This window comes from Ranitomeya imitator, chromosome 10, assembly GCF_032444005.1.
Source record: "Ranitomeya imitator isolate aRanImi1 chromosome 10, aRanImi1.pri, whole genome shotgun sequence".
Taxonomy (NCBI): domain Eukaryota; kingdom Metazoa; phylum Chordata; class Amphibia; order Anura; family Dendrobatidae; genus Ranitomeya; species Ranitomeya imitator.
The window spans coordinates 29,507,994-29,519,970 of record NC_091291.1 but is presented as its reverse complement, the minus strand read 5'-3'; the positions used below and the strand labels follow the sequence as shown (position 1 = coordinate 29,519,970).

Here is an 11,977-nt window from a genome sequence, read left to right as displayed (position 1 = left end):
TAAAAAAAAAACTAAGGCAGAAAATGGCCTGGGTGGTCCGGACCCATGTCTGCCACCTACTGACACTAAGCTAAACCGGATTAGCTTCGTGCCAGTCGGTGGTGTACCCTCATCTACGGGGGAAGACCTACATTTTTTTTTTGCATAGCATAAGCAGCATACACCCATGGTTTTTTTGTGTACCCCAATGAAGCATTAGCCCCCCACACCAACCAGAGGGCCACACAGCATAACCCCGCTGCCCCAAACATAAACCTCCACCTCACACTAATCAGTGGACCCCACAGGATAAACCCAACAAAGCCCACCAGACACTCCCTCCCCCAACCGTAAATCCCATCAGATGCCCCCCCACCCCAGCTTACACCCCTCATTGGACGCCTGCACACTGCGCGCATTACCCCCCTCAAAGCTCCCAAATCACAGACATTAACCCCCCCATATCCCACTAGATAGCCCCAAGTATCAGGCCCCCTCACCCAAAATCTAAGAAACCATCAACCCGTTAATTAATAAACACTCCTGTTTGTCACCGAGGAGTCTGGCCGGTGACCGCGCTCCCTGCAGCTGACAGACGCGTCTGCTACTGAGGCAGAGAGGGAATGGCGGGCGCTTCTCTTCTCCCTGTCATTGCTAAATCAGAACACGCCCCCTCCCGGCATGGCACGCCCCCGGAAATGACGTCATGGCCGGATGGAGTCTAGCATTCACACTGTCATGGCCGCATTAGGACGGAGGAGGAGAGGGGACATGGCCGCTTCCTGGCTGTGTAGGAGTCTCCCGGCCTGTGGGGCCTGGCATGTCTGCCTGCTGGTTGTCACAGTCTCCTGCCTGTTACCCGCGGGGATTCTCGGCAATGTGTGCAGGGTGAAGGTGAGTGTGTGTAATGTGTGATCTGTAATGTGTGATCTGTAATGTGTGATCTGTCACTGCACTCTGTGTACACTGCGAGCTCTCTGCTTGCTGTCAGTGGATAGAAGCACGTTCACATCCTGAGCTCCGAATTACATATGAACTCAATGGGGTTTTTGCAATTTGTGGAATATAATGTGACCGCCATTCATTGACATTACACTGAGCCTCCCGCGGCCCCCCCCCCCCCCCCGCCGTACAGCCTCCGCCAGGCCCCCCCCCCCGCCGTACAGCCTCCGCCAGGCCCCCCCCGCCGTACAGCCTCCGCCAGGCCCCCCCCCCCCGCTGTACGGCCTCCGCCAGGCCCCCCCCCCGCTGTACAGCCTCCGCCAGGCCCCCCCCGCCGTACAGCCTCCGCCAGGCCCCCCCCCGCTGTACGGCCTCCGCCAGGCCCCCCCCCCGCTGTACGGCCTCCGCCAGGCCCCCCCCCCCGCTGTACAGCCTCCGCCAGGCCCCCCCCCCGCCGTACAGCCTCCGCCAGGCCCCCCCCCGCCGTACAGCCTCCGCCAGGCCCCCCCCCCCGCTGTACGGCCTCCGCCAGGCCCCCCCCCGCTGTACAGCCTCCGCCAGGCCCCCCCCCGCCGTACGGCCTCCGCCAGGCCCCCCCCCCGCTGTACGGCCTCCGCCAGGCCCCCCCCGCTGTACGGCCTCCGCCAGGCCCCCCCCCCGCTGTACGGCCTCCGCCAGGCCCCCCCCCCGCTGTACGGCCTCCGCCAGGCCCCCCCCCGCTGTACGGCCTCCGCCAGGCCCCCCCCCCCGCTGTACGGCCTCCGCCAGGCCCCCCCCCCGCTGTACGGCCTCCGCCAGGCCCCCCCCCCGCTGTACGGCCTCCGCCAGGCCCCCCCCCGCTGTACGGCCTCCGCCAGGCCCCCCCCCGCTGTACGGCCTCCGCCAGGCCCCCCCCCCCCCCCCCCCCCCGCTGTACGGCCTCCGCCAGGCCCCCCGCCGTACAGCCTCCGCCAGGCCCCCCCCCCCCGCTGTACAGCCTCCGCCAGGCCCCCCCCCCCGCTGTACAGCCTCCGCCGCCGTACAGCCTCTGCCGCGCCCTCTCCACAGTACAACCTCCACCGGGCCCCCCCACAGTACAGCCTGTGCTGCCCACCCCGCCGTACAGCGGCCGCCATCGTGCCCCCCCACGGTACAGCCTCTGTCACGCCCCCATGGGGGCTGCATGCCCCTCGTACCTTCTGACACGTTTGCAGGGTGCTGATGGGTCGCAGTGACAGGTGGGGGTCTAGTGAAAGCCTCCGCTGCCATCACACCGCCGTTACCGGGAAGCCCAGCAATAGTGCAGGTTTATTTTCACTATATACTTCAGTAGTGTAATATAGGATAGAGGCGACCAAACTGCAAATCTTCTTCTTGCAAAAAAAAAAAAAGTCATCTTATGTCTACGTGGATGGGAGAAAAAAAATGTTGGGGTCTTTTTTGGCAGTGTTTTTAGGGGGTGGGAAAAAAAATGAAATTGTCCCTGCAGGATTTCCACCATGTTGCATTTACTCTCTTTCATTGACAGGCAGTGGACGGGAGAGAATCGGAAAGTTGTGGCGCAAACCTGGATTTGGAGCATTCGTTTGAGCTCGGTAATTGCGTAGCTTTATGAATGCTCGTCGTCGTGTACAATCTTGCAGATGGGGGTCAGTACGATCACATATGTGTAGTCCAGACCCCCTGGCTTGTGTCATATTGCAGCAGGGGGCCAAGAGCCGAGCCAGCAGCAGATCGAGCAGACGGCAGTTGTGGTATATCTGCCTATTGCAGCAGCGAGCGGAGCAAGCTTTGATTGCTGCTGGTTCATCATGTCGATGCTGTTGACAGCCGGCTGGGTTGCATGTGTCACCGTGCATGGGCACCCATCCCTACTAATGTGATGTGATTGTGGCACGCCCATTGGTTATCATGCAACCTGGAGGGGGGTGCTGAAGACCCTAATAGCTGCCATGTTGGTGCTCATAAAAGAGCGCCCTTTTAAATCTATACTGCAGTAAATCAAATTTTCTATTGCCACCTTCTCCGCCCTACCCAAAAAACAAAAAAAACAAAACAAAAAAACAAAACTAAAATAGAAAAAATGAAAAAATTAATAAAAATAACCAAACTAAAAAAATAACATAAAAATAACGGAAACAAATAATAAAAGTGAAAAAATAAAAATAATGAAAAAAAAATAAAATTAAAAAAATAAAAATGAGAAAACAATAATAAATAAAAATAAAAGTAAAAATAATGAAAATAAAAGTAAAAAAATAATAAATACAAATAATGAGAAATAGAAAATAAAAATAATAAAAGTAAAAAATTAAAAAAATGAATAAAATAAAAGTAATAAAAATAAAAATATAAAAATAATGAATAAAATAAAAAAAATGAGAAAAATAAAAATAATAAAATGAAAAAATAAATAATGAGAAAATAAATAAAAATAATAAAAGTAAAAAAATAAAAAATAATGAAAAAAATAAAAGTAAAAAAATAAAAATGATAAATAAAAAATAAATAAAAATAATAAAAGTAAAAAATATATAAAAATGAGAAAAATGAAAATAACAATAATAAAAAAATAATGCGAAAGCTGCAAAATGGAAATCTGTAATTGTACTCCTTGTATTCCGAAACAGATGACAGCATAAACTATAAGAAGCGTGGGCTGCTGATCTGGGGTCAAGCCGCCGACCATAGCGTCTCGATTCTACAGAAGCAACTGACAGAAGACGAGAGGAACAAATTAAGAGTAAGTGGTGATGAGAGAGATATTATACAATGCGGTAATTTTTTAATTTTTTTTTTTCCCATGTCGCAGGATATTGCAAATTTAAATGGACTTTACAGGATCCGAATCCCTCATAAACTGGGAGTTACTGAAGGATCCCATGAGTACGTCACTTCTTTTGTCCGAGCGGTAAGTTCAGCTCCGTCAGTAGGGAACACTCGGGGTAAAACTGATGTTAGGCGAAGTCCCGGCGGCTTCTCCCCAGTGACTGACAGGGAGCGAACTGTCACTCCAGGGCATATTTATAAGTACTATCCATTTATGAAGATAGAAATTCCGCTTTTCATTTTTTGTTATTCACGCCTTTCTCTTTCCCCAGTGCTCCATGGTTGAATCTCACCTCTCGGATCAGATCTCGGTCCATACGGACGTTTCTGGGAGCATCGTGGGAGTGTCCATCGTGACCTTCCCCGGTTCCTGCAGCGGCGCCGAGGTGGAAGACGTGGATCTGGAGCAGTTTAACACCACGGTGTTCATCCAGCAGCCGATTCCCGCAGCAGTGTGAGTCCGTACCCGACAATTGTCTTTTCACATGCGGTCGTGTCTGCTCAGATCTGACCTCGTCTGTTCCTTAGGCCTGAGACGGCCGCTTTCATTGAACGGCTGGAGATGGAGCAAGCGCAGAAAGCCAAGAATCCTCAAGAACAGAAATCTTTTTTCGCTAAATATGTAAGTTTTCAGTGTTTTACATTTCCTGCTTTAAAGTTCTTCATGTTTTAAAGGGGTCGGCAATCCCAATTGTCAAAGATGCCAGTCCGGCAATTAGCTGATCGTTGCCGGTTCAGCTTATCCGGCTGAGCAATGGTGGCAGCAGCGGACCCTCCTCTCTGACGGCCCCTTTACATAGTTCAGTAAAGTGACAGCCCCCTGCAGACCTCCCGTGTTCAGGATACCTTGTGACTCTTGTCTCTCCCTCCTTGCAGTGGCATTTAATACTAGGAGGGGCAATGTTGCTAATGTTAACCAATTCAGCGAAAGCACCGAGAGAGCCAGGACAGCAGGCCTGAGGAACCGAAGTAATCTACCTCCTCCTTATCCCTCTCTAACGCTCCTCTACCTCCTCGCTCTTCTTCCTCTGAGCTCTGAGACCAAACTAATATAAGCAACTAAAAAATAAACACTACCCCTTTTTTTTTTTTTTTTTTTTTTGGGCATAAAAGCAAAAACTCCATACCCACTCCTGCACATACTGTGTGTATGTACTGTTGGAATCAAAATTATTCACCCTTCGCTGGAAATCAGAATTACAGGTCCTTCTCAAAAAATTAGCATATAGTGTTAAATTTCATTATTTACCATAATGTAATGATTACAATTAAACTTTCATATATTATAGATTCATTATCCACCAACTGAAATTTGTCAGGTCTTTTATTGTTTTAATAGTGATGATTTTGGCATACAACTCCTGATAACCCAAAAAACCTGTCTCAATAAATTAGCATATCAAGAAAAGGTTCTCTAAACGACCTATTACCCTAATCTTCTGAATCAACTAATTAACTCTAAACACATGCAAAAGATACCTGAGGCTTTTATAAACTCCCTGCCTGGTTCATTACTCAAAACCCCCATCATGGGTAAGACTAGCGACCTGACAGATGTCAAGAAGGCCATCATTGACACCCTCAAGCAAGAGGGTAAGACCCAGAAAGAAATTTCTCAACAAATAGGCTGTTCCCAGAGTGCTGTATCAAGGCACCTCAATGGTAAGTCTGTTGGAAGGAAACAATGTGGCAGAAAACGCTGTACAACGAGAAGAGGAGACCGGACCCTGAGGAAGATTGTGGACTGAGTCTGGTGTGGAAACATCCAGAGCCACCGTGCACGGGCGTGTGCAGGAAATGGGTTACAGGTGCCGCATTCCCCAGGTAAAGCCACTTTTGAACCATAAACAGCGGCAGAGGCGCCTGACCTGGGCTACAGAGAAGCAACACTGGACTGTTGCTAAGTGGTCCCAAGTACTTTTTTCTGATGAAAGCAAATTTTGCATGTCATTCGGAAATCAAGGTGCCAGAGTCTGGAGGAAGACTGGGGAGAAGGAAATGCCAAAATGCCTGAAGTCCAGTGTCAAGTACCCACAGTCAGTGATGGTGTGGGGTGCCATGTCAGCTGCTGGTGTTGGTCCACTGTGTTTCATCAAGGGCAGGGTCAATGCAGCTAGCTATCAGGAGATTTTGGAGCACTTCATGCTTCCATCGGCTGAAATGCTTTATGGAGATGAAGATTTCATTTTTCAGCACGACCTGGCACCTGCTCACAGTGCCAAAACCACTGGTAAATGGTTTACTGACCATGGTATTACTGTGCTCAATTGGCCTGCCAACTCTCCTGACCTGAACCCCATAGAGAATCTGTGGGATATTGTGAAGAGAAAGTTGAGAGACGCAAGACCCAACACTCTGGATGAGCTTAAGGCCGCTATTGAAGCATCCTGGGCCTCCATAACATCTCAGCAGTGTCACAGGCTGATTGCCTCCATGCCACGCCGCATTGAAGCAGTCATTTCTGCCAAAGGATTCCCGACCAAGTATTGAGTGCATAACTGAACATTATTATTTGATGGTTTTTTTGTTTGTTATTAAAAAACACTTTTATTTGATTGGATGGGTGAAATATGCTAATTTATTGAGACAGGTTTTTTGGGTTATCAGGAGTTGTATGCCAAAATCATCAGTATTAAAACAATAAAAGACCTGACAAATTTCAGTTGGTGGATAATGAATCTATAATATATGAAAGTTTAATTGTAATCATTACATTATGGTAAATAATGAAATTTAACACTATATGCTAATTTTTTGAGAAGGACCTGTATTAGTAAAGTTTATGAACTTTCTGCTGTTCATCACAACTGATGTAACAAGCAGCTTCTCAAAATTTAAGCACAAAATGTCATTTATTGACTAATGCAGTATCAGGATTATTCACCCCCTTCATGACAAGCGACTTCAGTACTTAATAGAGCTCCTGCACGCTGTAGGACTTCACCAGAGGAAGTACAGCAACCACAGAGCATCACCGAGCCCCCACCATGCTTTACTGTAGACATCACTGAGCCCCCACTATGCTTTACTGTAGATATACTGAGCCCCCACTATGCTTTACTGTAGACCAGAGGTCTCAAGCTGCATTCCTCAAGGGCCGCAAACAGGTCATGTTTTCAGGATTTCCTTGTATTGCACAGGTGATAATTTAATCACCTGCACAGATAATGATTCTAGCACCTAGTGCAATGCTAAGGAAATCTTGAAAACACTCAGTTTGCGGCCCTCGAGGAATGCAGTTTGAGACCCCTGCTATAGACATTACCCCGCCATGCTTTACTGTAGACGTCACCGAGCCCCCGCCATGCTTTACTGTAGACGTCACCGAGCCCCCGCCATGCTTTACTGTAGACGTTACCGAGCCCCCGCCATGCTTTACAGTAGACGTTACAGAGCCCCCGCCATGCTTTACTGTAGATGTTACCGAGCCCCCGCCATGCTTTACTGTAGATGTTACCGAGCCCCCGCCATGCTTTACTGTAGACGTCACCGAGCCCCCGCCATGCTTTACTGTAGACGTCACCGAGCCCCCGCCATGCTTTACTGTAGACGTCACCGAGCCCCCGCCATGCTTTACTGTAGACGTCACCGAGCCCCCGCCATGCTTTACTGTAGACGTTACCGAGCCCCCGCCATGCTTTACTGTAGACGTTACCGAGCCCCCGCCATGCTTTACTGTAGACGTTACCGAGCCCCCGCCATGCTTTACTGTAGACGTTACCGAGCCCCCGCCATGCTTTACTGTAGACGTTACCGAGCCCCCGCCATGCTTTACTGTAGACGTTACCGAGCCCCCGCCATGCTTTACTGTAGACGTTACCGAGCCCCCGCCATGCTTTACTGTAGACGTTACCGAGTCCCCGCCATGCTTTACTGCAGGCATCGGCGAACCCCCAAAACTTCTGTTGGCCGGTTCTTTGGTTGTGACCAGATTAGAGGCGACTTTTCTCTTGCATTTGGATCAGTAGTGATGACGTTTTGGAGTTTGGGCATGGACACCTTCAGTGTTTAGTATACACCTCAGAGTACCTGCATACAACATTTTGTAGGCGCCGGCTTAAAGTGTTTGATGCAAAGACGATTCAGGAAAAAAAAAAACCTCTCATTTGGTGAACGAGGCCTAATTCTGAGACTGCAGTAGTCAGTAAAAGTGGCGTTTAGCGTTGTTAGTCGTGTTGCGGTTTCTACATTGTTCTTGAGTCATAGGTTTATTGCTAAAAGCAGAAAGTTTGTACATTTTGCTAATAAACCTGATTTTCCAATACTTTTGCAAGTGTAAGTTTTACATTGCAGTTGCAGCTTACCGCCACTAGATGGTGCTTGGGAGCTGTTTGCGCTGAAAAAACGGTGCGGAGATTTCGGAAATGTTAACACCTTGCGTGCCGTGTGTCATCAGAACTCACTCGGTGCTGGGGGCGTATAATTTATAGCATGACTGCTTCTACTTCCACTGACAGAAATCTATATTGCATCTATAGGCCGTGCAGCTGTTGAGTGAAAGCGCCACACCTCGTCCACAGGTTGCATGTGGTATTGCAGCTCCGCTCCATTGACTTCAATGAATGCAGTAGCAGACACAACCTACGAGGAAAGAGCCTGTAAGCGCTGCGCTCCTTGTCTGCCGCCGCCGACAGACTGCAGAAGCGGCAATGAGCAGTAAATCATAGTATTAAAACTCCAACATCTTTTTAATAAGGGGTTAATTTTCTAGCAGCCTCTTTTATTCCCATTTATGACACCCCCTTTAATGATTAATCCGCAGTCTCTGCTCGCACCTGATCAGACTGTTATCATCGTGTCTTTTGGATGCACATCAAAAAAAAAAATCCTTAGCTTGTTAGGAAACAATGATATCTATTTTTGTCGTCTGCACGTAGCTGGGTGTAAAGTAGGTTGTCCTGACCTGGATACTGCACCCTGCAGACATGGCGTCATCGTCAGGTGCTGCCGGCGTATAGGGTGACAGCGCTGCTGCCAGGAGGGTTTACTGAGCACACGAGTGTAGGCCCGGACCCTCCACATTGTGACAGTAATGGGGGGAAAGAAGATGATCTTACATGGTCCAGAGCGGAGCAGAGTTTCCCATCTTCTTACTTTCTAGCTGTCGGGGCATGATGGGAGTTGTAGTTTTGCAGGAATGGACGTTAAAAGAAAATGAGGCACCGAGCAATGCTGCTGATATTGCCCTGGGGGGCTTTTATGACAGCGCGGGTCCTGGCTCTCCTTAATGGGCAGATGTGTGTGGGGTGGGGAAGGATGAGACATGTTGGATTCACGATGCATCTGCCAGCTGCTCCTCCCCATTGATTACACATGCTCAAGTGCATTTGTACATGAGGGGCTCTGGGTAGCCATGTCTAGTAGCGTCATGGACTTTACCTACAAATCTGCCATTAAAATCAATCAAGTTACCAAAGCATCAGAGCAGCAAAGGGCAACTCAGATCTCAGAGGTCTCTGCGTAATGATTAAAGAGGTTCTCCCCTGAAAAGTGCAGGGGATAGGTGATAACTTACCGATCGGTGGTGATCTCAATGATGACCGACTACCGCCCCATTCATGCCAGAAAAATCAGAGCGCAGCCCCTTAGGGAATGAACGGAGCGGCGGTCGAGCGTTCTGCTGATTGGTGCAGGTTCCAGCAGTCGGACCCCGACCGACCGACAAGTTATCACCATTGCTGTGCATAGCTGATTTGTTTTCACTGGAGACCCTCTTTAAATTTGGTACCTTAGCCCGCCACGCTTCCTGTAGATGCATGTTTTCTGCCCCTCACTTCTAGTCTGGCACAATTTTCCGCTCTTTGTTCCGGTGATGGGGTCTCCACGTCTCTTTCCTTCTGCACCGTGGTAGTATTGTGGCAGAGAATAAAGGTGGTGGTCTCCTTGTGATTTGGAAATAACGACAACCATGAGGGATAAACTGGAAACACACGGAAGAGGGTCATGTTGTGATTGGCAGCAAACCAACCATCGGTCTGCTCACCGGTCACTTATTTGGTTATCAACGTCGGATCGGTGGGGGTCCGACACTTGGCACTCCCACCCATTTTCCGGATGGAGTGTAAGTTTGTAGATTGGTTGGGGGGCCCCGATCATCTCCGGTAACTAATCTAGATAATGAAGGGTGTAACACCGCATCTTTGCTGCACTGAAGACCCCACACAGTTGTGGCGACCGCACGCCTCCTGTGCCGCTTATCTCACACCGTCCAGAAACATGCCCACCCGGCCCGGCTGTCCAGTACGTGAGGATAACACTTGTCCGCTTTATTTCTTGCAGTGGATGTACATAATCCCCGTCGTTCTGTTTTTGATGATGTCTGGAGCATCCGACGCCGGTAACCAAGGAGGAAACGGCGGAGGCGGTGGCAACGCTGGCGGCAGGTGATTGGATGCACCGGAGCCGAACACCGGGATACAGACTTCCGCACTGGTCGCTCCTTATCTGTGACGTCCGCCAGATGATCAGCAAGATGTAGATTTTCTTACTTTTTTTTTTTTTTTATATTGTCAATGATGCATCTTATCCCCGAGGCACAATACAACCTAATTTATTAACTTATGATTTGCACTCAGTCTTTATATGGGAACACTGTGTGGTTTGTGCAAGATGGCCGCAGCATGATCCTGAGTGGCTATGTGCACTCAGCAATTCTTAGGGAGGCCGATCACTCAGGCTGATTGCAGGGGACGACAAGCCGAAAGCTCCATGTACACTGCAAGGTTATGTTGAACGCGATCTCACCATAATCTCGCAGTGTGGATAGGTTGCCGATGCACAAGGAAAATGATCGTTCATCAGGTGCTGCAAAAGAAAAGAAAAAAATCGTTCTCGACAGCACATCGTCCTGTGCTGCCGAGAACAGTGGTAACCTGTGCACACCTAAAGCACGGTTGTGAGCCTGTGTAATCAGGCGACAGACAATCGGCCGTCATTTAGTGCCACCTTGTCTGATATTGTACTGCAGCGAAAGACAAGACCTCTGCAGAAATGAACGTACGCTCCTCATTCTCGGCGTCGAACCTGCAACACCGAGGAGTCGTGGTGGAATGATGTAAATCCCAGAATGCAGACAGGTTAAATGATAAAAAAAAATCGTACTTTGACACCCCAGGAGTAGGACCAGTGTGACGGTCCCTCGTAATCGTGCTCCCGTGACTGCAGCGTCTCCAGACTTGTCTCCCATCGAGTCGGTGATTACACAGGAGCTGCCAGCAGCGGATCTTGATGATTTGTCCAAGTGCATTCATCAGCAGACGACCATTAATAACCCCAAGGCTGGGAGTGCGGAGATTTCTGCACATGGCTCAGACTCCATTATAAAATATGCTGTGTTTTCCCCACTGTTAAGTGCTGAACATGTCCGTCAATCCTGTGATTTCCACGACTTTTCCTTCTTTGTGTTGCGATATCAATTTCAAGGAGCGTAGCCATCAGCCTCAAATTTGTCTGGGTATCTACTATATAATTGTCTAAGGGTCACTTCCGTCTTTCTGTCTGTCACGGATATTTATTGGTCGCGGCCTCTGTCTGTCATGGAAATCCCAGTCGCTGATTGGTCGCGGCAAAACAGCCACGACCAATCAGCGACGGGCACAGTCCGGAGGCAAAATGGCCGCTCCTTCCTCCCCGCAGTCAGTGCCCGCTCCGTACTCCCCTCCAGTCAGCCCTCACACAGGGTTAATGGACCACGGTGTAACGCACTCCATTAACGCAGCTATTAACCCTGTGTGACCAAGTTTTTACTATTGATGATGTGTATGCAGCATCAATAGTAAAAATATATAATGTTACAAATAATAATAATAAAAAAATGTTATTCTCACCCTCCAACGTTGCGCTGTCCTCGGCAGTGCAAGCGGCAGGTTACGGTGCCAAGGATGCTATGTGAGAAGGACCTTCCATGACGTCAGTCATGTGACCGCGACGTCATCACAGGTCCTGCGCTCATATCAACCCTGAGACCGGAAGCTACCGCGTGCACCGCACACAGGCACCAGGACTACAAGGGGCCCTCGGAAGGTGAGTATATGTTTATTTTTTTATTTTAAGTCTTTTTTAACCTGTTACATACGTGGCTGTGCAATATACTGCGTGGCTGTGCAATATACTGCGTGGCTGGGCAATATACTGCGTGGCTGGGCAATGTACTACGTGGCTGGGCAATATATTACATGGACATGCATATTCTAGAATACCCGATGCGTTAGAATCGGACCACCATCTAGTATATAATAAGGATGCATTC

General features: G+C 49.0%; 1 protein-coding gene across 3 annotated transcripts; it reads left to right on the top strand.

Annotated features, from left to right (window-relative positions):
* The first annotated feature begins 681 nt into the window (after positions 1 to 681).
* On the top strand, positions 682 to 10,290 carry EMC10 (ER membrane protein complex subunit 10). 3 transcript variants are annotated; one of them, XM_069742313.1, is made up of 8 exons: positions 682 to 873; positions 2,429 to 2,495; positions 3,531 to 3,643; positions 3,713 to 3,811; positions 4,002 to 4,183; positions 4,258 to 4,351; positions 4,606 to 4,698; positions 10,009 to 10,290. In XM_069742313.1, the coding sequence occupies exons 1-7, from the start codon at positions 694 to 696 to the stop codon at positions 4,687 to 4,689; spliced, it is 819 nt and encodes a 272-aa protein (XP_069598414.1). In that variant the 5' UTR covers positions 682 to 693; the 3' UTR covers positions 4,690 to 4,698; positions 10,009 to 10,290. The 3 variants fall into 3 exon arrangements, with proteins under 3 accessions (XP_069598414.1, XP_069598413.1, XP_069598412.1); XM_069742312.1 differs by lacking the exon at positions 4,606 to 4,698; XM_069742311.1 differs by having other exon boundaries at positions 3,531 to 3,811.
* Positions 10,291 to 11,977: the final 1,687 nt, after the last annotated feature.

Excerpts from the sequence above, each read along its gene's own strand:
- EMC10 (XM_069742311.1), top strand. The coding sequence starts at position 694 with ATGGAGTCTAGCATTCACACTGTCATGGCCGCATTAGGACGGAGGAGG. Across the intron at positions 874-2,428 it reads GCAATGTGTGCAGGGTGAAG|GCAGTGGACGGGAGAGAATC; the intron begins GTGAGTGTGTGT and ends TTTCATTGACAG. Across the intron at positions 2,496-3,530 it reads GGAGCATTCGTTTGAGCTCG|ATGACAGCATAAACTATAAG; the intron begins GTAATTGCGTAG and ends ATTCCGAAACAG.